We start from the raw sequence: 27640 nt of genomic DNA on the forward strand, positions 1-27640 counted from the left end.
GTTTATTATATCCCACTTTGTCTATTTGCACCTGGAACTTTCTCCTAAATTCACCAAAAGTTAGCATTAGATAATGCCTTGTTTGCATATTTAAACATACAATTTTTTGAAAAGTTGTAATACAAAAATACATGTCTTAATGTAAGTAATCAACCCGGGAAGTTTCATGTTGATATCTGTTAGGTAAAAGTTTTAACCCTATTCAGCTGTAATGTCTTGCAAAATGTATGATATTTTATAATCCATATCTTTAAAGGCCGTTTTCTCAGACTCTGAGCCAGAAATCTCCACTTCAGTAGCGCTTACATACACCAAACCTTCCAGTTTCAGTCCTATCTATATTCTGTCGGGTTTTACATTGGGATTTGTTCAGATATCATTCATAGCCTGATTTATGTAACATTCTACATACAATTTCAGAAAACTTGTAATACAAAACATATTTGTCTTAATGTCAGTAATCAACTGGGGAAGTTTCATGGTGATATCTAGTTCATTTTTTTTTTTCCGTTATTCACCTGGGGTGTCTCCCCTTAAGTGTACTTTACGTTTGTCTGTTTTTCTGGTTTATTGGTACAGTCTACAATACTATTTTAGACAATATTCTTCTTTCATCTCTGTGTCAACAGGTTGGGGAAGGTTTTAAGTGTGAGATGGACTTGGTGGTGAAGGATGTGGTAAGTGCTGTTCATGTTTGAGAACTGCTTAAGCACTTGATGAAAACTAAAGCGTGTGGAGCTCAAGTTCCTGCAGAAGTCACCGAGTAGCAGTAAGTAACTGTCCATGGTGCTGAAGACCAGTCTTCACTCTGCAGGACTGTATCGGCTGCTTCACTTGATGTGTTGTTATAACCTGATTCACATGGCAGGCTGCAAGCTGACAGGTAGACGATGTGTTTGCACGTAATAGGAGATTTTGACGAGACTATAGCCTACTTTGTGCTGGTATGGAGCTCAAACGGTATGCAAACAGCTGAGAGACAGACAGGAGGAGGGGGAGTCAACGAGAGAGAGAGAGAGAGGGGGGGGGGGGGGTATGATGTCATAGTTTTAAGTCTGTGCCATAGAAGAAGCAGATGGATGCAGCCGTCCTCCTTTTCCTTCGATCCTGTTTCCATTTCCATCGCCAACATCTGCATCAACATCAGGACCCATCGAGGACAAAGAGTGACAAACCGCAGAAAGAGAATCTGTGGTGAAAGGAGTCTATCTGCAGGTGGAGGAAACAAAGCGGAAAAGTCTCCTGTCGGCTGAATGTAAGCGGATCATCAACCGTAAGAGTCCAATAAAGACGTGATATGGACCAAAATATCGGAGCAAGCACTGGACCAGTCCTCTTTTCTGGCTTTATTCTGTATTATGAGCAGGCGGCTGTGTAGAGGAGCTAGTCCTGCCCAGAAAGGAGGAGGAGTAGGAGAGACACACACAGAAGGGTGTCGACGGAGAGAGGCAGGGGAAGAGGAGAAGAGAAGAGGAGGGTAGGAACGGAGGAAAAAATAATAGAGTAATATTTCAAGCTTCCAATAATGGCGGCTAAATCGGACGGGGTCCTGAAGATGAAGAAGAGCGACGTGGCCTTCACCCCCCTGCAGAACTCGGATCACTCCGGCTCGGTGCAGGGGCTCCACCCGGGCGCCCAGCCCGACTCTGCGGGCAACGGGGACGGGGACTTCGCCAACGGGGAGTCGCGGTGCTGCGGCGGGGGAGGCTCCAACTCGACGTGCCTTCGCCTGGGCAGGGAGCAGCAGAAATACACGGTGTGGGACTGCCTGTGGATCGTAGCCGCAGTGGCCGTGTATCTGGCCGATGTGGGCACCGACGTGTGGCTGTCGGTCGACTACTACCTCCGCCGCGACTACTGGTGGTTCGGCCTGACGCTCTTCTTCGTGGTGCTGGGCTCCTTCTCGGTCCAGCTCTTTAGCTTCAGATGGTTCGTCCACGACTTCACCACCGAGGACGGCGCGGAATCCGCCGACTGCTCCCACATGGACGGGAACAAGCTGCTGAGCGGCTCGGCCTCACACGGCGACGTTACCGCTCCACACCACCCGGCCACGCCGCAGAGACAGGCGTCGACCGCCAGCAAGAACACCACGACCAACAGCACCGCGAGCACCGCACTGGGCAGCAGGAGTAGAAAACGCTCGGCCTACTACTCCTTCTGCGTCTGGTTCGGCCAGTCCGTTATCCACATCCTCCAGCTGGGCCAGATATGGAGGTAGGATATGGGGATGGAGGCCTTGGGATGGATAACAATAATTGTGTGTGAATGTGGGTTTGTTGTGTGAGGAATGAATGAATGAATGAATGAGCAGAGGGGCTGCTCTTGACAGTAGTTGGCACTCTGAATGCTACCAGCTGCCATCTTTATCATGCTCCCCTCTGCAGGGCCAACACCAGTGGTGGAAAAAGTATTCAGATCCCTTACTTTCTTAAGTAAAAGTACTAATTCTACTGTTCACATACTCTGTTACAAGTAAATGTCCTGCATTAAAAATGTTACTTAAGTAAAAGTATGTGTAAGTGTAAATGTAGCCTACAGTAGCCCTACTTGAGTAAATGTAGGCCTACTTAATTCAATTAAATTTTATTTACAGTGTCAAATCATAACATGAGTATATCTCGACCACACTCTATAATTTACAATAACCCAACAACTTCCTTTAAACAGGCAGAAACCTAGCAGTAGCAGTGCAGGGCGTAGCAGGGCTTCAAGCAGGACCAAGGCAGCAGCTGCAAACAGAGACGATATAATGAAATAATGATACCGTAGTTACATTCCACCACTGGCCAACACACAGGACACTGTGGGAGGCTGTTAGGTCACTCCCTGTGTATCATGACAGAGTACAAGCTGAACAGAAATGTTTTTTTTCTCTCTTTTGATAGAAACGCATGCAGGGAGTTGGCCCTGGCCTGTCAGTCACACCTGGTGTTAAGCAGTGAATGCTGCCGATGCTGTGCACACTTTTCTCTTTTGGTGCCATTAGAAAGGACTTGATACATCTTTTGGGTGGAGTTATGGATTTGAATGACCTTTAACTTACTACACATGGTGGCATTTGACAACAGCTTACCCACAGTCATTTATTAAGTATATGTAGAAACAAAACATCATGCAGCAGACAACTTATTGAAAAATCTAAAGTGAAGCCTGCAGGCTAACTATTACAGACATATCCTAGGGTGCACATGCTATAACCAGTGGTGGAAGAGATATTCATTTCTTTATTAGTATCAGTAAAATGTACTTAAAGTAACAAACATCGCTCCTTAAGAAAATGTTGCATGATTAAATAAGACAATATTGGATTGTTATTACTATCCTTAATGTGTAAGTGTATTTGACTGCTGTAGCTGGTTGAGGTGGAGATAATTTGATGTTTGATTTAATCTATAACAGTGCATCATATTTTATAAGATGAGCATGTTCTTTGTATATTGAATGTTATTCTAGCTGGCTGTAACAATATTTCCCTCTAAAAGGAATGGCGTAGAACATTATTAATCTGCAGATTATTTTATCGATTAATCGTTTGACCCACAAATGTGAGAAAGTGTCCATCATCACATTTTAAATCTCACAATCCAGAGTCTAAGCTGCCATATTAAAATGTCTTGTTTTGTCATAAACCCAAAGATATTTAGTTTACTATCAAAGAAGACAAAGAAAAGCAGCAAAACCTCAGATTGTAGCCATGGAGCCTTCTGATTATACTAGCTAATTATTTCTCAAAACATTGACTTGAAAAGTATTTCAACGTCTTGTTTTTTGTCTTATTTTTTATTCTAATTTCAAATTCAAATATTTATTTTTGAACCACACGTAACAGTTGGATACATCTTATTTTTTTTTCAGTGTAAATGTCCATATTTCCACACCTAATTTTCACCAAAATTGAAAGGGGCGCTATGCAGTTTTGGCCATTTCGTCGCTGTTTTCTCGCTTTTTGCTTGCAGGTTTCTCTATAGAGCTCCCTCTACAGCTTCGGAATAGATATGTGGCAGCTCCTATGTTTACTTGTGTCTGACTCCTCGCTCGGTCAGTCTGCCGTTTCCTCTTTCTCTGTTCCTCCGACAATGCTTTCCTAGCTTTCTGTTTCTTTTTTGCCGGCTCAGCCATGACGATAGTGTGAAAAACTCCATCGCTACCTTGTTAGCCGGTTCCTGAATGGGCGTATGTGTGCAGTGCCGTGAAGCAATTCGTTGCATCGCGAGACCTGATATCACGCGATACTTCCTGACGCCAGCGACTCGCCGGCCCAAAGTTGCAAGGGTGGTTTTTCAGCTCACAGGTGCTAGGGGGGAGCGAGACGACCACCATTCAACCTGAAAAAAGTCATATAACCATTCCAATGACTCCTAAGCTGTTCAGTTAAGGTAAATTAAGTTAAGAAAACTGCATAGTTCCCCTTTAAAGTTACACAGCAGTGGATTGCCAAAGCTCGCACTTCCACCAGAATGAGATCACATGACCTCAGGGTCTTCAGCTGAAGCTTTAACTCCGGCTGCAGCCAAAGTGTTATCGTCTGCTTGACCTGTCCTGGGCTGCACACATAGTAGTGCTCTTATAGGTCAAGTCACACGTGTGACATTTGCAGCAGCTATAGTGTGTAATACTATATATAGTACTGTAAGTGTTCTCTGCCCTTTTCTTTCATAACTCATACTGGGCTCAGACTGCAGCAGCCCTGTGACCCTGAACAAGAATAAACAGGTTTAGATTTCAAAATGACGCTTCTGGCATTTTGAAATTTCTATGAACTTGTACAGTAAGACAGTTATAAATATTTTTTGGTTTAGTTCATATGATAAGATAGACTTTATTAACCCACCGGCGCGTCCAAATGATGTTTGACAAAACTCCTACTCAAAAAGCGATATTACAAATTTTAATTTCAGACATTTATTCACTATTTTAAATATATATAACCTAAGACTTTGGTAGATTCATTTCAAGCACCGAAATAATTCGTACAACACATCATAAGTTAAGCTTTGTTTTCAAAAAAGATTTGAGGAATTTCAAAAAGCCAACGTCAGTGTTTCAGCTTTTGCCCCAAATTATCTCTTTACACATTGCTCTGGGTCAGATTTGGGTTTCACTGTACGGAAAGCTGAGTTTGTTCTGAACATTTTGATATGAAACACATGGGGGTCAGTTATATGCAAATGCTTTAAAAAGGTAAATTTAAGGAAATATGTGAAACTGCCCTTAGTCCTCAGATGAATCAAAATTACATATTGCACAGTGGGAGGTGACACGGAGTAATAAATAAATAAATATGCATAGTGCAGAATATTGTCAAGTGATGGCTCATGTTGCAGAATCAGCTAGCAGTGCTACATTATAATGTTGTATTAAAGAGTGAGTTAATACATGAGTTTAAACCCGTTTAATCTATTATTCATGATTATTTATTGCGATAGAAATCTCCAGACGTCAGACAGAAATGTTAAAGTGTCTGCAGCTCTGTTGAAAGATTAATTCACTTTTCATTTTTCAAAAACCGGATACAGTGTCTGTTGATGTTTTGTACCAACCTTAATTGGAAACCTCCATTAACAGTGCTAACAGTAACATAACAGAGACATAGAATAGTGCTGGAACAGTTACTGGATCAGTGATTCACCAACATGATTAACATGTTTGACAGTTCATTATTTAAAAGTGGTTGCAGTTGCTACAATTTCGTAGACTGGGTAAACCTGTACATTTATCTATCCTGCTTCCGTCACAAATCTGCGGGGACCAATTACAAACTGGCTTATCCACCTGGTGCGCTATTGGTGGGTTTAACACGACGACGATAGAGAAGCGAAGGCAAGCAGCTTTTTGTTTACATTCAACATGGCGGCTACCGAAGCGCAGCAACCCGTTGATGCCGCTGTCGCTGCTACGTCACCCGGATCGTTGGTCTGATTGGTTGAAGGACTATCCAATTGCGTACAGAGGTCACGCCTCTTGTGCAGTACAAAATACAGAGCAGACTCCCCAGACTAATGTTCAGTCTTAAAAGATTGAGCTTGGTCTGGTGATAGCCAGACTAACAATTTCGGGGATACTAAAAAGATGATCAGAATGTATACACAGCTGTGACTGGTCAGGTTTTTGAAGAAGACATGAACATCATTAATAAATCAGAAATCATGATGATTCAAATACTTTAATTGATGCATTAATTAAAGTATTGTTCCTGCATTCAGTCATGCACGTAGAATTAATTCATGCTTTTTCATGCTGTATCATGTTGTATTGCTTCTTATATGATGATTTAAGACAATACTTTGTAGTAAAATGTCAATCTTTGCTGACTTGTCCTAGTTGGATGGATATGAAATAGGTTTTTGTGACAGATCATATTTGTAGAGTTTGGGAGAGGAGACAAAGTTCTCGGTTTATAATGTCATATTTTATTGAAGAAGTGTCTTTGTACCAATTTACGCTGACTTTGCACCGCCTCTAAAAATTAGCTTAGTGTTCTGCCTGAACAGAGTCAGGTTTATTTTCAAAAGGTTGGTTTCTCATTGGGAATTGTCATGCCTGTTGTGTTCTACTATTAATAATGACAAGCCAGTGACCTATCACATTCAAAATGTTGCTCCCAGCTGGCCCCGCCCATGTGTCTGCCTCTGGGTCATGACGAGAAGGTCTACTGTCTGTGTGTTACCGTCTTTGATAAGCAGTAACTTTGTGTTTGCTGTGGGTTGGAAAGAGTAACAGTTAAAGACAGGTTTTATAGTTTGTGCATTTTTTTTGTGTGCTCGGCACATATTTTACATTCTGCATTGCTCAAATATCTTGAGTGATCCAGCGTGCGGGGCCAAAACACAAAAGATTTTTCTCCCAGAGAGACAGTTTTTCTCACCTTTCCAGAGTTATTCCTAAATAAAATATATTTTTTTTAGTTTTCTATGCTGTTTGGTTTTGCCTTACATTTGCACTATTTGGAATGTACTACTGTATTGTACATATTACTTATCTTTTTTAATTGTATATATTACTTATCTTTCTTTACCTTATTTGTACATATTACTTTTCTTAGTTTTTTAAATTGTATACAGTATATTTCTTATCTTTTTTATCTTTATTTGTATATATTTCTCATCTTTTATATTATACTTGCTGTACATGTCCTTATTGCACCGTGGGTCAGAGAGGAACATATTTTCAATTGCTCTGTATGTCTGGCACATATTGTAGAATTGACAATAATGTTGACTCGACTTGACTAAAACAAGGTATCAAACAGCATCTCCACATCATACTGAGTCCAGTGAGACCCCAGAAGCTAAAGAGCACATGTAGCTGAAAACCCTCATCATTATCATGGTTAATGAATGCTGCTCAGCAAGATGCTGGGGGTCGGAAATGTCCGCTCTACAAAAATCTGTATCAGACCCATCTCTGGTAAAACAATTTTTTTAAAGAGCAACATTTGGGCTGACATTCTCTGATGTTTTTGAATGTGATCTTTCTTTATCTGTTGGGGGCATTTTGAGAAATGATGCCGTTATTAGACAGTGAACAGTAGAGAGGTGACAGGAAATGAGGCAAAAGAGGAGGGGAAAGACCTGCAATCACATGGTTGCCATGGCCAGCAGGATGACCCAATTTCCTGTTTATGTCCATATAGCACTACATGAGATTCAGTGCCAAAATCAGAGGCACGTTTAAACTAGGGCTGTACAATATATTTCTTTATCGTCATCGCAATATCAACTGGCGCAGTATACACATCGCAAAAGGCTGCAACATATCGCAATAGATGCAAATTGATTTTTGTTTTTAAAATATCAGCACAAAACCGCACATTAATATGTAACTATCATTCTTTTTTTAGTGGTATAAATGATTGCCTTTTATTTGTTTTAATTCAACAAGCAATTTGTTGTATTTTAGCAGAATACTGAAAGCAGCAGAAATGCAGAACTGAGTACACTTTAACATCTGTTTATTTATCGCAAGCAATATTGTTATCACGATATTTAATGTTATCGCATATTTTCCTCATATCATGCAGCTCTAGTTTAAAGCGCTCATATTATGCCTTTTTGTGTTTTCCCTTTCCTTTATTGTGTTATATATCTTTTTGTGCATATAATAGGCTTCCAAAGTGAAAAAGCCCAAAGTCCACCCCAAAGGGACTTACCATCTCCAACAGAAAACACTGTTCACAAACTGCTCCAAACAGCTCTATTGTAGTCCAGCCTTTACTTCAGAGACAAACGTGGTCACTTTGGAACACACGTTGTAATGCTCGCCTAGCTGCTAGCATGGCACGCCCTCATACTCTGCTTCTGACTGGCTAGTAGTCCCTACCTAGGTACTGCACATGTGCGACTCCCAACAATTATGAACCTGAAAATGAGCATAATATGAGCACTTTAAACAGTGTTTTGCTAAGGTTTCCGGGTTGAATGACATGTTTCCTTGGTACGGTGTCAAACGGTGTGCAACAAGCTTTGAGGTATGTTTTCTCTTGTTTGGTGGGTGTGTCTTTTGTTTATTGGCTGTGTCACAGGTGATACCCAATCAGCAGAGACGTGTCTGTAAACTCGTGGTAATAGAAAGGGCAGAGCGCTTGCACACACAACAGGGTGTTCAACGCACCCCCGTTTCAGTTTAAATAAACGCGTTGCTACGTTCTGTCAGGGCTGAACGTGCCCGGCCAGTTGAGTAATTTTTGTTGAGAAAATCTGACCACTCAAGTCCAATGGAGGTGGCAGTGTCACGTTCTCTTCTTCAGTTCACCCACTTTTTTTGTTGTACAGGCATTTTCTGTGTTTTACAGCATTTTAAAAAACACATTTGCAACTCAGTTTTTATCAATGTGGTAACAGCAACAAGTCCTCCAAACAATACAACGATATGGGTTGTTTGTTACTACCCTTAATGTGAACAACAGGACCATTGCTGTCAGACATATCATCTTTTTTTATATGACTAGACTAGAGAGTACCAGAATGAGACATTTTCCAACCCTCATAGGAGCTTTAATTTTAGAAATGTAAAAAAAAAATAAAAATCCATGAATCAAAATCTCTCTTGGTTTTGTGACTAAAATCCAAACAAATATATATTACAAGCAGTACCTTTCAGTACCTTGATTTTCTTTTTAAATGCATTCACTGTTTCTGCTACTGTTCTACTGAAGCAAACTGTTTACACAGGTCGGTATCAGTATCAGTTTTTGATATATTTACAGGACACTCTCCTCCTCCCCCTTCTTCTCATCCTCTCAGGTTGTTTTCTGAAAGCTTTTCCATGAATATCTGCCGTTACACAACGTACCAACTTCCAGTGCTGCAGCCTTTGACCTGCACTACTTGATTTCACTACCTCTATCTGTATATATACACACACACACACACACACACACACACTGTTCACACTGCTGTACACACAGGTAAAGTGTTTCGGTGTTTGTTAAATGAGACAGACATACCAGATTCCCATGTGAAACTAATGACACCCCAACATTGCAGCTGGATTTAATGTGTGCATGTGTGTTTGCACCAGATATTCAAGAGTGTGTGTGCCAGTTTTTGCAAGATGTTTCTTTTGAAGTTCATGGCTTAGTATTCTGTGTGTGTTTGATAAGTGCATTATGCAGCATAGGGGAGCCTGTAAGCCTTGAAACTACCCTTATGAATGTTACTATAGGTAAGGAAGAGATGAAGTCACCTAAATAATAGAGATAAATAAACAGTCTTAGGACAGATGAGTGAGGCTTATGTTTAAACTGATTGGTGTATCTCTCTGTCAATTAACACACTAATATTCCTGTTCCTCGTCAGCAATATGAGCTCTCATGCTTCGTTGCAACCCCTCTTTTTGTGCGTTGTTATGGCGATTCAACATGTTTATGTGTGTTAAGTGTTAAGCCAAACGTGCTAAGTTTGGTTGTGTCCCGCTTCTTTAAGCTAAGTGGGAGAAAAAGCTGTAAACAGTTCTGTTAAAATTAATTACATTATCAAAGAATAGACAGAAACCAGTGAAGAGCTCCCAATGTTCATTTTTACTTGCGAACACAAGGAGCCAGTTTCAGCACTCAGCAAAGTACAGATAATGACTAATGAGAAGCCCTCTACATCAGCTTATTTATGAGTGAAATACAGTCGTAATACGGAGTAGATGTAGTCTCCTTTATCTGGTCAGAGTCGATGTAGTCTCCTCTATCTGGTCAGGGAGTGCATGTTCTGCCCTCAGGCTCCAGGCAAGATAGCCAATGGCTCCATGGTATCTTGTTAGAGTAATCAGTATAATATGGTATTCTTATGCAAACAGTTTTAATAATAATAATAAGACAAAAGTATGTAAATCATATTTTTTCTAACAAGTTCATTATTGCCAAATTCTATAAAATTTCTCTTCTTGTTTTTTTCCGGAGAGAATTTAATTCAAATTCATTACAATTCATTAGATTTTTAATTTGTTGGTGCAGTTCTCTGTGAAACAGGTGTCCAATCCAATCTGTAAGTAGTTGTTTATGGGCTTGGTTTTTAAGACAACATCTGCCCCCAACTTCTTAAGATGAGTCAGTATATTAACTCGGCTAAAGACTGCAACACACCTTCTTGAAAGATCCCTTTATAGAATTGTCTATTAACTAGTGTGTAAAGGATAATATGTGAGTAAATGAGCATCCTTGCATCCACTAAAACAAATTAAAAAGGGAAAGACAGAAGACACTTATACATACATTAACATTCAATCATCAGCTTTTATCTGAACCAACACCGCATCTCGGGATGTCTGCTGTAAGGTTATTTTTGTGTTGAAATGTTGAAAGGTGTAGAGCAGCAGACTGACAGTGAACAGGCCCCAAAGCAATATAATACCAGCACGGCAGGTTTTAACTGTGAAAACGCAGGCAGCGGGCTCATCAATACATGTAATCTCTGTGGTTCTGCTCCTCCTCTGCACATTTTAAAAGCCCATTCATGTCTTTTTAAATCCAATAAACAATAAAATCCTTTATTCAAAGGACAAAAATCTTAAAGCTGTTATATCATTATGTAAATTATGTAAATCTAGCTATCTGCTATCTAAACGGGGGCTTAACGTTGCACCTCAATGAAACACGCCTACGCCATATGCGCATGACACTTGTAACCATTGTAAGTCTATATTGTTCGTTTGTTTATTGATGTTCTTCACCCCCATAACACACACACACACACGCACACGCACACGCACATGCACATGCACACGCCTATCCTCACTATTTATACCCTACCTCACTTTAAAGTATATTTCTTTACAGTTATTTACACTACTTGTATTTCTATTTTTCTTTTTTGTCCTACATGTATGTCATTGCACTATATGTACCTTCCTCTGTACCTGTTTTTCTGTCTTGTTGTTTGCACCTTTTGTCCATTCGTTTTGCACCGGGACCAGGGAAACAAGTTTTATTCCTCTGCGTACTGTACTGCACTGTATATAGATGGATTACAATAAAGTCTCTTTTATCTCTCTTATCTCACTCTTAAATAAATGTAACATATAAGATGCAACTGGGCTTGGAGTGCAATCAGCAGATAATTTCAGAAAGCATTCTTGCACTTCTTTAAAATGTTATCAGTAACAGTATGGATGTTTGGATAGTAACAGTTGTTGGCACACAGTAGGAAGTACCACACAGCACAGTTCATGTTGGGCATTACCCTGCTGTTAGGGTCAGGGTAAGGGTTGAGCATTTATTTGTGACGGTTAGGGTTAGGGGCTAGGGAATGTGTTATGTCAACAAATATGTGCGTGTGTGTATGCTTGCGAAAGGCCTATCTGCCTCTTGCATTATTTACAGTCTCCTTCCAGAGCAGGAGAGGAACAGTGAGGGGGTGTAGAGAGCAGGAGACTGTAATGTAATGAGACTCTCTCTCTTTGTTTTTCCTCTGCAGTTTAAAATTGTGTTTTATTTCTGGAAAGAGTGTTTTTCATAAAACTGGGCTGTCTATGCAGTAGAATTGCGTCAAACGTGTTATTTGGAGTTATTCTGCCGGCCTGTGAGTAGGGAGATCTGGGCACTGGTAACATGGTGGGAAGTTTACCATTGTTCATTTACACATACTAACAACATTATTAGCATACAAAGTTCGTTGAATATGAACAACGCAGACCGCAACAGCTGTGATTGGTCCGCTTGGCCGTGGTTCGGTAGCGTCGCATTTCTTCCTACTCGTTTCCGGGTTCTCCTTCTCACAGAAACAACATGAACAACATGGGGGTTAACTTTTCCTGCTCCAGCTTTCCAACCATGATCAGAAAGCACAGGGGAGACACTTTGTTTATCCGTCTCCACCGCCGGCATCGGTACTCGCTCCGGAGCAAATCCCCGTCACTCTCTCACTCGCTCTATCATACTCCCCCCCCACTGCATACACATATACCGGCACTGCTAAGATATGCTAGATCCATACAGATGCAACCGAGGCACAAGTATAACTCTTCAGAAAGGCGTAGGCCACTTATGTAGGCCAAGGCGTAGGCTCTGTGTGGAGCAGACTTACTACTATGAATCAGACTTTAGAAAGACCAGCACCAAGAACACACACACAGTGAGAAGTGTGTCATGTCCATCTGTCCATGGACAGGCTGCGGCTTTATTGCTCTCAGCCCAAATTTAATTTTCAAATTCTTTATTGATATTGGAATTTCATTTCACAGCCTGTTAGCGTGCTGCTAGATGACTGCAATGTGTTGGTGATATTTCAGAGATAGAGGCAGAGAGAGAATGGGAATGAACTGAGACATTAAAATGTAGGCCACAGACAGACTGAACAGCAATAATGAATTCACTTCATTAAATGAGCTCTTGCCTCAGGTCTGGAGAGTTACAGTTGACTTGAAATGCCGGGAGCTGCAGTACGTGTGCTGCTCAGCCAATGTCCATGTTACAATCCAGTCTTTTCTGATGAAACTGCACAGTGAATCTGTTGCTTAGACTAGGCTGATACATTTAGTAAACTGTGCTGATCACCCCGATCAGAATACCTGATAACTGTAACTTAGGTATTTCAGAAAGAAAAGAAGGTGAGAAAAGTTCAGTGCGTTGTTCCTTTCTCCTTTTTGATGTACCATTACATGTAATGTTTCATCCTGTCTGGTTGATGTTGAAGCGTGATGTTTTTCCTCCGTCTCCTCCAGGTATTTTCATACTATATACTTGGGTGTTCGGAGTCGTCAGAGTGGTGAGACAGAGCGCTGGCGTTACTACTGGAGGATGGTCTATGAGTTTGCAGATGTGAGCATGCTGCATCTTCTGGCCACCTTTCTGGAGAGCGCTCCACAACTGGTGTTGCAGCTGTGCATCATCATACAGACACACAAGCTCCAGGCTGTGCAAGGTAACACACTCACTCACAAGCAAGTGTCTTTCTATACTAACCCTCAAACCTAACCTTATCTTGTCATTTGTTATACGATATGTACTTAGAAGAGTTTTATAGTATTTTACACGTGCCTCTGCACCAAAAAGCTTCACTTTCTGGGATAAGATAAATAAGATAGATTCTTATTGTCGCAAAGGAAATTTGTCTGGGACAAAACAATATCTGCTGTTTAGAGCATTTAACACAACATAGTGCATACATACATACATACATACATACATACATACATACAGTACATACGTACATAAATACTGTACATACATACATACATACAGTACACACAGACAAAGACTGTTATCACTCTGCATAGACATGCTCATGCATGCAGGGACTGCCACCAGCCAACAAAATTGCACACTGCCCGTTGTACAACACATCATAATAGTCATCATAATATGAGCAGTAAGGGTCAGCAGCCTTATCAACATCAAATCCTGATAAAAGAAAAGTAAAAATGTACATGTTTGTGTTTAGGATAAAAGCAGCACTTCAGGAGTTAGGCTCTAGCTGGCTTGCCATTCAGGGGCGTTTATGGACAATTATCACTGTATCCATCCAGTGGGCGAATGTGAAAGTGATTCAATCCTAAAATACTTTGGAGTGCACCTGGATGACAGGCTAGAGTGGGCTGGGAACACAGGGTGCTGGCTTTACTTCCTGTGAAGGCCCAGAGGCTTCAGCATCTGCAACAAGATGCTGACCAGAGACACTAACAAGCTATGTCGGTGGCCCTAAAACTTTTCTACTCATCCCCACTCTGTCACAGCGTGGAGTGGAGTGTGGAGTGACTGGGAGGCTGCAGACTTGCTGACTGTAACTTATGTTGGCGCACATTCGTTTTTTGGTCTGTAATGTACGCATGGGTCCGGTGTAGATGCCGTGCTTCAAAACAAACTCCTATTATCACTCAAATAATTGTCCAGAATCCCCAACTTTAAGTTGGATATGTCAATCAGTTTACTTTTACATAACAAAACTAATAAAACAAAATAACTCAATCAGCATCTCAAGTTCTATGGTTTCCACTTAACACACCTGTCGCCATAAGTCCACACTTAGGCAAACTTTGGCAACCCACAGAGTCACACACTGATTGCCAATGAAATGGCTCCGACACCAATTGTATGTTGTTGTTTTTTTAAATGGACTGGACTTCCTAACCAATAGACCCCAGTCTGTTAGGTTAGACAATGACACCTCCTTAAACCTGCATTCTACCTAATTTCCTGCAGGGGGCGACGCCACTGGCTCCAAAAAGAAGTCTGTTTCTATAGAAGTCTATGAGAACATGACCCTACTTCTCACGTGATTTATTACAATCTTGATTTAAAAAACATTTTCATAATGAGTTTAAGTAACATTTCCATGGTAACAGCGAGTTCAGCTAATGAGAGAAGTCGCTGTTACGCTTAGGATTGTGGTTAATATCGTATTTCTCCATAGATCACGAATAAAACATGTTTTTTTATACCGACTTCTAGCTTCTACAGGAGCAGAAACTTTAGTTTCACAATCTTGTAGCTCGTGGTAAGTATACCTTGGATGGTTTAGACAATATGGCTGATAATCAAAATCCTTATGGAGAAAATGAATGGGATTTTTTTACTTCTGGAATTACACTGTTCTCTCTCGCTCTATAGACACACAGAGTTCTTCTCATCTGACTGTGGTTCTGATTGCAAATAAGCATTTTTTTCCAAAAATGTGTGTATTTCTGTACTGTTCCCCTGATGTGGCACTGGAATTGAACCCTTTGTGTCTCTGTGTGCCTGACTGTTGCAGGTATGACAGCTGCAGCCTCCCTCGTCTCTCTGGCCTGGGCCCTGGCCTCCTACCAAAAGGCCCTGCGAGAGTCTCGGGATGACAAGAAGCCCATCAGCTACCTGGCTGTCATCATCCAGTTCTGCTGGCACTTCTTCACGATCGCTGCGAGGGTCATCACCTTCGCCCTGTTTGCCTCTGTGTTCCAACTCTACTTTGGCATCTTCATTGTCCTGCACTGGTGCATCATGACCTTCTGGATTGTCCACTGTGAGACAGACTTCTGCATCAGCAAGTGGGAGGAGATTGTGTTTGACATGGTGGTGGGCATAATCTACATCTTTTCCTGGTTCAACGTCAAGGAGGGACGGACAAGGTCAGGACCCACAACCCCATTCAGTGTGAAAAAATCAGTTTCAGTGGCGTGATTTTTTTCAAATACATTCTTTAATTTAATTGACGGTCCTCATTATTCTGTAGACTGACAGTACAGTACGGTACAGTGTCTGTGTTGGGAGGATGGACCAACTGGTTAGTGTAGCTGTCCTCACAGCCCACTGTTAAAATGCTGCTTCATGCTTTGCTGACTGATGTCATTTTATTGTTTTCATTGTGTCTTTGTGCAGGTGTCGGCTTTTCATCTATTACCTGGTGATTTTGGTGGAGAACGCTGCTCTCAGTGCGCTGTGGTATCTCTACCGGTCGCCTCACACCACTGACGCCTTTGCAGTGCCAGCACTCTGCGTCATCTTCAGCAGTTTCCTCACCGGTGTGGTTTTCATGCTCATGTACTATGCCTTTTTCCATCCCAACGGGCCGCGCTTTGGCCGCTCGCTGAGTGGCCAGGGTCTCGACCTAGACCCCACGGCTCAGTTCTCCACACTACCGTCTGAAGGTGCCACCAACTCGCTGCGTTCCAACCGAGGTGCCACCTCAACCCTGGAGCGTGACGCGGGGAAGTATTCAGAGCGGGACGGCTGCATGCCAGTTTTTCAGGTGCGACCCACAGTGCCATCCACGCCATCGTCTCGCGCTCCACGCCTCGAAGAGACCGTCATCAAGATCGACCTCTGTAGGAACCGCTATCCAGCCTGGGAGCGCCATGTCCTCGACCGCAGTATACGCAAGGCGATCCTGGCCATAGACACCTCTCTGACTCCTCCACGGCTGCAGTACAAGGATGACGCTCTGGTGCAGGAGAGGTTGGAATATGAGACCACGTTATAGTTCCACCCTGCTCTCGGAACCCAGAAAGGGGTGCGACTGTCAGAGCATTATCCTGCTATCACGAAAAAAACAGCAACAGGGACTGTAGCAATAAGAATTTGTTACTACCAACAATCTCACTTTTCATCTCTCATTCCCCTTTTTTTCTTTTTCTATTCCTCAGCATCAGAGCCCACCCAGGAGCATTCAGCCCTCTTGGTAGTGATCGGAGGAGCAATTTGGCACAAGTCCAGTCAATGTCACCGGATGTGTTTGGGTTCCTGGTAGGGTTGTTGCTGTTATTTTTTTACTTCCACTCATCAGGGAAATCCTGTCTGATATGAACTAAATGCAACAGAGTGCTTCGACACTCTGCTCAGACCGTACGAAAAGCTGGTTAAGGTTGGCAAAGTTAAGGATAAAACAAGCATATGTCCATCCAGACAATTTTTAAGTCATCTGATATTCTACTTTAGCCGCAATGGAATTGGAACTGGAATTACGAATAACGGTCCCTAATTCATCCGTAGAAACTTCTAACTGACATGTCTGTCTTAATGTGCTGGTGACTTACGGTTTGGAAGTTCTGAAGATGTGATCCCATAGCAGCCACAACTGGGTGGGTACTTCCATCAGTATCTACATGATAACACTCATCGCTCCGGTTCTCTTAGTGCCAAAAAAGGTTCCTTGGAAATGTCCTCCAGATTCTGAGGAGAAGCACCTAATGCCGGGTTCAGACTATATGACATCAGCCCGATTATACTGCCAACCCTTCAGACGTTGAGGCATCGGTTAAGATTGGGAACGACAATGGGCGTCCGGCGCGACAGTCGATCGTTTTATCCCGTTTAGTGTGTCATGGTACGACAACCGACGCAGCATCTGGGACACCACACAATTAATGTCTCGACAGAAAGATTAGCATGTTGATGAATTTTGTTTTGCTTACCAAGACGTGTTCCCTCACCGAGGCCTGTAACAATTATTGCATGATTGCCTAATCGCAATTTCTTTTTTTACATTATCGCGGTTTCTTTGTTTAAAGGAACACGGTGACTTATTGGGACTTTGTCTTATTCACCGTATCCCCCAGAGTTAGATAAGTCCATACATACCCTTCTCATCTCCGTGCGTGTTGTAACTCTGTCTGACACCCCCATCGCTAGCCTAGCTTAGCACAGATCCTGGAGGTAACCGGCTCCATCTAGCCTACTGCTCCCAATAAGTGACAAAATAACACCAACATGTTCCTATTTACATGTTGTGATTTGTATAGTCACAGCGTGTACAAATAACAAGGTCACATGAGACACAGCCATCTTCTAACCGTATACAAACTGGGAACTATATTCTCAGAAGGCGAAGCACTGCTACTTGGGCGGAGTGATTTGCTGGGCTTTTCGGGTGCTGCAAGCAAATCACTCTGTAATTCCTTTGCAAAAGTAATACATAAATAAATACTTTTAAATTTGACTGAAAGAGACAAATATATTGTTAATGGCAATTATTTCGGAGACAATTCATTGTAAAGTAAAATTTGGAATTGTTACAGCTCTACCCTCATGTTCGTGACTCTGACCAATATCGCCAAGAGAAAGAGGAATGGTGTTGTTGGTGCTGCAGGTGGAACTGTGAAACAGAGGAAAGGTCACGGTCGTTCTTTTCTTTCTTTTCCGTCTTTTCCGACACATGAGACAGCCAGCATCATACACACCGCCATTGTTTCTTTTCATTCTTGTTCCTAGCACCTCCTTCCCGATGACATCACAGGCATCGTCAAAGACGGCAAGCTTTGATCGGTCAGGGCATCAAAGTGTAGTCTGTCATGTCTCTCAGCGTAGTCCTGGCAATGATTTATGACTTGCCTAATCTGACACATTGAGCATCGTAACGGACAAAAATATGGTGTAGTCTGAACCCGGCAATAGAAATGGCTGGGAAGTCCAAAATGTTCTTCTCTGGCCTGGACATTTCATTCCTCTTGGATATGTATGGTCTACACTTTCAGACAGAAAGTGAACTACACGAAGACAGTGGTCAAAGTAGCATCTATACTCAGTGTTTTGTTGGGATTAAATCAACCAAACCTGTCAGGAAGGAAGGATATGGAGCGAGAAAGAAGGGGTGAAAGCTGGACAGAAACAACCTCACTGTCTTTTGTCCCATAAGGAAATAAGTCAAACTCCACAATGCCAAGAAAAAATCTTCCTGGCAGCTCAACGCAACTATTTGCAGTCCAGCCTCATAAACCTGGCTGTGCAGTGATACTGATCTTTGCTTGTCTGTGGAGGCTAAAGTGGGGGAGCAGACGAAACGAGCAAAACGCCAGACGGCAATGAAAAAGGAGATGGCAGGACAGGATGACGCAGGAAATGTAAATCAGTCCAAGATGGAGAAGACGAGAAAAAAGGCGGACAAGCAGCCGTCTCAGCCAAACTCAAACCAAGCACCAGGATGTACAGTTCTCTGATACAACATGCAGCATTTTTTACTTTAGAGATGATGTAGATGGTACTGAAGTCATTGTCTGTGTTTTTATGTGTGTGGCGTGTGTGTGTGTGTGTATGTGTTGGCAATAGGCAACATTTCAACTTTAAATTTGCTTGTTCTTTGATAAACACACATGTCACCTCCTGGGGAATTTTTTTTCCAGCAGCTTTTAAACATCGTTACACCAGGCCACATGGCACAAGTTAACATGGTGCTGGTAGTGTCCACTGGCTTTAATGGGAAATGCTAACAAAGTGATTTCTGGTTAACAGTAGTGCCACTATAAAAACTTGATATAAGTCCACCGTTATACCACATATCATGGTCTGAGATGGGTAACTGATGAAATCCAGACATTTTCAGTGATGGGCCGTCAAATGCAGGAAAAAGACAAAACTACAAGAATTGAAGGTCGGTGCAAGTAGCAAAAACATTTTATTCCAACAGATATCGGTCGCTTTCACTAAACTCAGCACAAGCCATGTCAAATCAAAGACGGCACAATGTTTCTTCCTCGCTCGTGTAATGGGTAGCTGCACAGTGGCAGCCTAGTCAGTGTTGTAACTGGGGGCCAGAAGATATATCATAAATAATAAGACTCTTTGTCATGTTAATCCTGGTTTTTTTTGCCACTTTTCCTCTGTGAGGACACTTGATCATTGAGTGTTCCTGTACCCAAATAGACACAGACATACACCAGAAAGTATATATTTTTTTTTAAGATAATTTTTTGGGGGCTTTTTCCCGTTTATTACAAGTGACAGTGGATAGACATGAAAGGGGGAGAGAGATGGGGGATGACACGCGGCAAAGGTACAAGTCGGATTCGAACCCGCGCCGCCAACATGGGGCGAACGCTCTTACTGGGTGAGCTAGAGGCCTCCCCCATCAGAAAGAGTTTTAATAATTTTTATAATTAACGTGACGAAGGGAAAGAAACAAGGGGAGTACATTTGGATAAAATAGTCGATGGAGAGATTAGGGCAGCACGGATGGTATACTCTGGAGAGAGAGCTGAAGGGGAGAAGACTTAATGACAGTGAGCTGGACTATAGCTAAGCTTTGGCTCTAACCAAAGTCCTTTTTGAAGTAGATCATAAAATTATAGCCATCCTGCCATACTGTCATTTTCAAGATTCTTCCCATTAATGTCCAGGTTCCATCAGATCAGATCAAGATCAGAAGCGTGCTATGGATGTCCTGGATTAGACGGTACCTGATGATGATGATGAAACAAGAAAATGTATAAAGCCCTGCTAGTGGCACCTACTGTACAGACAAGTTCTTAAACAACATACTGACAGCGGTGCTGAAAAAGGTTAAGGTTTGCACTGATGGTGGTGTCGGAGGAAAGATCCAGGCCCCATGTTAAGATTTCTGCTGGAGACTTTCAAATCATTGGACAATTTCATTCCAATCCAGACATTTGTTTTTCAAGAGACCTTCATGTGCGCGGTCATACTGTATGTCTTGTTTTTGTCCACAACTCAAAGATTTTCAGTTTACGGTCACAGAGGAGTGTCACATTCAAGAAGCTGAAATCAGAGAATTTTTTTTTTTTTTTCTTAAAAAATTACTCAAATCTTTGCAGCTCTATTAAGCTTTCAAACGACTATAGAGTCAAGGCCATGCTATTTGTGTCTTTTACAATTTAAAATGTCTGCACAAAAGAAAGGTTCCAGGTAGTTTCACAAGTGCAAAGTCTTTTTCTTTTTCTAATGACGGCGTGAGGAGAGAAAAGCACAAAACGAGTCAAAGGGATAATCATGGCATGAGACTGTAAACATTTTCATCCTGCTTAACCAAACCAGCCCCAGGCGTACTGAGCTGTTCTGACCTCAGCTTTTCTTATCGTGTATGAAGTCTGAATGCTGTTGCAGGTCCTTACACTTAATGTCCAAAACGTAAATGCATTGATCATCTTATTCCTTTGGTTACAAATATATGTCACACTAAACAGAGGATTGGTGCTTAGCCCACAGACTACAGAAATAACCAGAAGGATGTGTTTCCATGATCCACTTTTTTGACAAAAATTGGCATATTCCAGCTGTTATTTCTGGGTTTCTCATAAGTTTAAATAACTTATGTTAGTTTTCATGATAATTCTGTTTTGTTGGTGTTGGCAAGTCCAAAATGTAATGCCTTGTTGTATCTTGAATGATTCGAACATATTTTTGTGCTTATGAACAGATCCGCTGTGTTCTGTCAGAGACACACTTTAAAGGACCATACCATCGGTGTTGCATGGTTTAGTCATGTCACAATTACTTTTCGTCACAGCGAATCGTTTTCTAGTTTTCTAAGAAGGCCATTATTTTTCCTGCAATTGCAATATGGTATAAAACTATTGCTCAAGTTGTGTAACGGAGTGAACATCATCTATATTCATTTTAATTATTGCAGTGCAGACGTTTCAAATCTGTCTGCACGTAAACCGCATGACTCCCCATTTCATACTGTGCAGAAATGAATGGAAAACCAGTGGAGGCCTGGAACTGTAGGCAAAGTACTTACTAAAAAATCGAAAATATGAAAATGTTCGTAAAAATATAAGTAATGTGTAGTTAGAGCTGAAATGTGCAAACACGGTGGTATGGTTCTTTAAGTTGGTTAAGGTTTTTATTAGTTTAAAGTCAGCTGTTTTTTATCATGTTTCCAAGTGTCTTATTCTTTCAGTTAACTTAAATACGTACTGTTTAGGCTTATTAATTTGCCTTGTTGGCACACTATTGTATTGTGTGTGTGTGTGTGTGTGTGTGTGTGTGTGTGTGTGCGTGCGCGTGTGAGAGTGTATGTTCTCATCAGTGTGTGTGGTGTTTTATTGCACTGAGCAGTTTATAGAGAACATTGTTTGGTTAAAGGCTGCTTCAGGGTTGTTGTTTTTTTGCCTTTTTCTTAATTTTCAGCTTTCGGTTTATTTACAAATTTTACACGTCGTCGAAGTCTGTCCACAGATTTGGGGAGTACTAGTAAATCGGAGTTGTATATATTGGATAACGCTTTTTGTGGCTCCAGAGGAAGCTGTGTGAAATTAGATAAATTGCCTCATGTGATGTCACTTGAGTCAGCGTTGGTAGTTCTAGTAGAAGAAATGTGGAGGTGTGGCGTTAGAGAGCTCACTAGCTAACCAGACCTCTGTAGGCCGCTCCTTATCTCTGCCGCAGGCTACATTAGCCGCTGCTAACACAAAACACCTGAATTACTGAATGAACTATCAGTCGACAAGTTGCATTTTTTTTCCCACCTTTATTTATTCAGGGGAGGAGTTTCACTGACCAATGCTCTCATTTTCAGGCTATTGATCCCATTCACAAATGAGGGAGGGACACTTTCCCCACCCAGATTTATCCTGCCGATCCGGGGGCTCTCACCTTTAGGCCCCTCACTGCCTGTATTGTGGGTAATGTAGACACCAGGTTTTTTTTTTAACTATCCAAGTAGAAAAAGCACAGGTTTCAGGATGACACAATACTGTTAGACTTAGATCATGGTGCACACTGTACAAGGCTGCGTTTAGACAGCACTGCAGGTGCTCATATTCAGCTTTTTTGTTTTGGGGCATATATATAACAGGGCTGGGGATACCAATACCGTGACATTGATACCGGTTCCTACATTTTATAAAACAAAAAGAAATGAAATTAAACACCATGGCACACATTTATTTATTTACTTTTCAGCTCCTACTACATGAGTAGTAGTAGTAGAGTTTTTCCTGTGTGTCTCTACGACGGGTAACGTTAGGCAGCCAATCACAGACATTAGATCTTTGTAGAAGCATGCTGTGTGCTTATTGGCTCACTGACGCTGATGAGATTTACTCCTTAGGTATTGAAATTGGGTATTGAATGACGAGGCATTTTTCAGACGAGGCAATTCGTTGGGTGCCAAAAAAGTATTGAATTCGGTACCCAGCCCTATGTTTGAGTTCTGCCTGTTCAGGAAGCCATTAAACCAAATCCACACCGAAGACAGAAACAGAACCCATTCATTTTCATTTTGTAATTAATACATTGTTTCATTCATTTTATAATTTTACAATGAATCTGCTGTAGCAGCAAGCAGATCTTTCTTCTATATTCTTGGCCTAATTCACCAGCAGAGGTCCTCGGTGGGTTTATCTGCCAGCACTGAGATTGTGAAAAAAATCTTTTAAAAGCTCATGCATTAAACACAGGGTCACTGAAGGCTTCTCCATTATTTTATCTAATCCGACAAAATTTCAATTGACCTGTTTGTTTGATAAAATAAAAAACAATAAGTGGACAGAATCATCGTGGACCTATGAGATAGTACGACTGAAGGTTGAAAAGCACATTTCTTCTCTGTAGCCCACAGTACTTAAATGCAGCCTTATATTATTTGTAAGGGATGTCGAAGCATCTTATATAAGTTCTTTTGCAGTGTCTCCCACATCCAGTGGAGCCTTTGTTTACTCATCACCATCTCATGGACTAACATGATATATATGATGTGTGCTGATATATACTGAACATAAAGCTACCTCAGTTTGTTTCATGGACCGAAATACCCTCCACCTTTTCATCGGCAATATCTTTTTTTTCTGTCACACTGGCAACACATGGACTCAGCTCCCTGTTCCTGTTTTTGTAAGGAACTCAATTAGATCGAAAAAAATTTCCAAAAATGAAATGGAAAAGTCTATTAACAAATCATATTCAGTGTACTCTAAAGCAAACACTGACATAATGATGTGCCATAATGTGCTAAAATTGCAAACCTTTTTTTTAAACTTACATTTTAATTATGTACTGATTTTTTCAAGAAGACCATTTCCATCTTATTAAATTGGCCTAACTCACATTACATTTTACTTTTGGCAGTCGGTTTTAAACCTGTGAATACAAAATGGATTTATGCATTTTGATTTGTCACACATCATGCACATGCATGGCTGCTCCAGACTCCCATGCAACTGTTTTTCATGATTCTGGCCCTTGTTTTAAATATTTTGTCAGTAAAGGAAAGTGTATTTAAAAGAGCCATTTCAGCAGAGGGGGTTTGGTCTGCCTTGAGATTTGTTTGATCTCACTGTTAAAACCGAAAACGAGGTGCTGTCATAAGGGGAATTCATGTTCCACAGGTGGTCAAGTTCTCTAACGTTTGATTGGTCACTGCAGGAAGTGTATCATAAATAGGACACGGCACATCCACAGACTCCATCCCTCACTATGGCCATAACTCTTAAAAGCTGCTTTCTCGGTTTTGTTTGCCTTAAAGAGAATATATTTCTATTTTTGTCTTTATTTCAACCTCATGCCCAGGACATTGTTTGAGGCTCTAGTGTGTGTGTGTGTGTGTGTGTGTGTGTGTGTGTGTGTGCTTGTTTAACTATATTCGTGGGGTCCAAAAACCGGGAGTCCAGTATACTTGTGGGGTCCCGACAGCCTTGTGGGGCCAAAATGCTGGACCCCACAAGGTTAAAGGGCTGTTTGAGGGTTAAGACTTGGTTTTAGGATTAGGGTTAGAGTTAGGTTATGGTTAGGGTGAGGGTAAGGGTTAAGGTTAGGCATTTAGTTGTGATGGTTAAGGTTAGGGTTAGGGGTTAGGAAAATGCATTATGTCAATGACAGGTCCCCACAAAGATAGTGCCACAAACTTGTGTGTGTGTGTGTGTGTGTGTGTTATTTTTACACTATTCAGTAATAATGTGTCAACAGCAGTTACTGTGCTTCTACTAGGACTGAGTCATTGTCCATCCTCCCAACCTGAGCATTTCTCGGATAACACGCTTTGTGTCCAGCGGTAGGAAACATGGCTGACTGACTGCTGATCGTCTCGTGGTTGTATATCAAGGCATCAGTTGTGACAGTGCTGTAGCTGTGATGAAATAAATAGGCAATGTAAAGGATCATTACACTCAAGAACAAAACATTTCCCATTGAATTATCTTTGTTTCTCAGTCACTGTAGGAAAAACCTCATCATGTTTCTCATTTTTTGCCTCAGCTTGTTTTCACTGCACTTCTACATCCCGCATTGCTATAAATTGGCCTACAAACTAAGCTGTCTACAGTGTCAATAAGACAGGCACAGTAAAGTTATTCACACATCTTTGAAGGTCTCGTTTGATTGTTTTTGGGTCTTATTGTAGGGAGTTATTGTAGGAAACACCAGGAATATAATACAAGCATCAGGGATATAATACATTCATAATATTATAACAATCATACATAGAGCCATGTTCAAGACATTTATAACACATATTTAACAGTATGCCTTAAATAGTGTCATGATCCATTTTTTCAATAGTTACTAATGTAAAAAAGAAGAAAAGAAAAATCCCACCTCTGTAATTGTTCCACATCCACCACAACTGGAGCGGGCACGTCATCGGTCCCAAGTGTCCGGAGGCGGGAAGCCATTGAGGGATCGTGGTCTTATTGCTGCATTTCTACTTGTCAGTTGGGTATGAGATCCATGAATGAAGACTGTCCTTACCAAAAAGCCAGATTCCTATAACGACAGTATATATCGGTTTCTTTTTACCTGACCACAACTTTCCCCAACCTTAGCCAAATCTGTTTAGTGTCCTAAACTGAACCTAAGCTTAGGCAGATGAGGAAAACCGTTGTATGAATCATTGTTGTAACGGTAGTATGAGTCATTCTGAAAGGCTCCAAACTATGCCTGCTCTGTTAGTAAGGTATGAGGAGACATGTGGCTGCCTACACAGTGGGAGCACACAGCAGTAGTGGATAGTGTCTGTGGCTCTCTAAAGCCCCTGACACACCAACCCGACCGTCGGCAGAAAAGGCAGTCGGACTGATCAGTCTGCTCCTGAGGTCCAAAAAGTGCCTCAGAACACACTGAAGCGACGCCGACTTGAGCGTGCGTTCTGCGCGTGTGCGAGATGTAATACGTCTCCATAACAGCAGGTGGCGCTAATCTGTATTGTCGCCCAAAAAATGAAAACCGGCAGCTGATTGGACGAACGCGTCACGTGGGTCTGGCTGCTCCCGGATTTTTTAACCGGGCATAATGGCGGCTCGTTTGGAATAAGATCCCATATTTTACGAAGATAGTTCACCGAAACGTGTTTCTGAAAACATTTTAAGAGAGAAGTAGGCCATGCAGTTGCTGAATCTGTCTTCATTTCAGATCGACAAAGGTCAGTTTAAAAGATTTTCATCAGATTTTGAGAGGCGTTAGTCAGGTTTATCCCGCTCGTCAGCTCCACCAATCAGATTGGCCATTGAGTCCGACTGCCCGCCCTCCGACCCAGCAAGTCAGGTCGGCCAAAATGAAGGCCGACGGCCCCTCCGACAGACGACGGCACGGAACACACCAAACAGACTCGAGTCACTGACCTCGCCAGACTGTCCGACGGCCGATTATCAGGTTGGTGTGTCAGGGCCTTAAGATGTGAACAGGCCTTCTTTTGTGAGCGCCTTGCCTGTCTCTATTCACCAGCTGGAATGGATCTAAGCTCTGCTGTCGAGGTCTGGATATAGCAGCCAAACACAACAACTCTTAGCTCACGGCTGTGTAACCAGAGAAAATGACTTTAGTTTGGATGGTCAGGGAAAGATCTGTGGAGCAGCAACAGTTACAGATGAGATCATTCAGTTTTAGTACAAGCACAGTAACCAGCAGGTGAACAATGATAGGATCCCAGTCCCACTTGTATAATCATTCTGTACAGATGTCTGTTTAGAGAGATGGTTAAACATGGATACCACAGATAGTGAACTGTAAATAAATGTATGCAAAGTGTACACTCTAAAAAAAGAACATTCCTCTCTTTTTGAGTCCTGACTGTGAAGGGTGTCTTTAGAGGTTTGAAGCCACCATGATGGATGTAACTATGACGATATACTACAGAGAAAAAAAACGATAAATGTGGTGTATGTGGTGTATTTAAAAAAAAAAAAGATACAAATGTTTAAGACAAAAAATTGGTCTTTTTCAGTAAGTTGCATTGTGTGATGAAAGTCTGACGTGCTAAAAAATTTCAATGGGGGAAAAAGTACAAATTACATTTTTGTATATATGGGATTTTTGTAAATTTTTATTTGAATCTAATGCAACACAAACTACCAAAATTCATTTAATAAAGTACACTGTGGTAATTTTTCCGGCCTCGAGTTTCTTCATTAGTTCTTGCATTTATCCTGTGAGGTTGAAGCAAGATCACAGACTGATTATTTTATAACTTTTCATGACTTTTTTCGACATACTATACTATGACTTTTTTAAGAGTTTTTTTCAACATACTATACCTTGACTTTTTCAAGTTTCTTCAAAATACTATACCACTTGTGTAATGTAATATAATGTTATAAATGTTTAATAATGTAACACTTATGGCTCGGAGGTAGAGCACTAGCCTGATAAACTCAAGGTCAATGGTTCAATTCCTTTCCTTTCAATGGTTCCTTTCTTCATATGTACAGTATGTACTTTACCATAACTATTTTCGACATACTATACTAGGACTTTTTAATGACTTTTTTTCGACATACTATACTATGACTTTTTTATAACTTTTTTCAACATACTTTACTGTGACATTTTTTGAGTTTTTCGACATACTATACTATGACTTTTTATGACCTTTCAACATACTTTTACTTTTTTTTGTACATTTTACTACTTTTTTCAACTTACTATACTATGATATTTTTATGACTTTTTTCAACATGCTACACTATGACTTTCTTCAACTTTTTTTCGACTTACTATACTATGACTTTTTTTTCAACATACTATACTATGACATTTTTATGACTTTTTTTTCAACATACTATACTTAGACTT

General features: G+C 41.2%; 1 protein-coding gene across 1 annotated transcript; it reads left to right on the plus strand.

Moving 5' to 3' along the window:
• The first annotated feature begins 536 nt into the window (after positions 1-536).
• On the plus strand, positions 537-17398 carry xkr4 (XK related 4). The gene is made up of 4 exons (XM_031290953.2): positions 537-2217; positions 13153-13352; positions 15180-15534; positions 15785-17398. Exons 1-4 carry the CDS (start codon positions 1526-1528, stop codon positions 16383-16385), a joined length of 1848 nt encoding a protein of 615 aa, XP_031146813.1. The 5' UTR covers positions 537-1525; the 3' UTR covers positions 16386-17398.
• Positions 17399-27640: the final 10242 nt, after the last annotated feature.

This window comes from Sander lucioperca, chromosome 9, assembly GCF_008315115.2.
Source record: "Sander lucioperca isolate FBNREF2018 chromosome 9, SLUC_FBN_1.2, whole genome shotgun sequence".
Classification (NCBI taxonomy): domain Eukaryota; kingdom Metazoa; phylum Chordata; class Actinopteri; order Perciformes; family Percidae; genus Sander; species Sander lucioperca.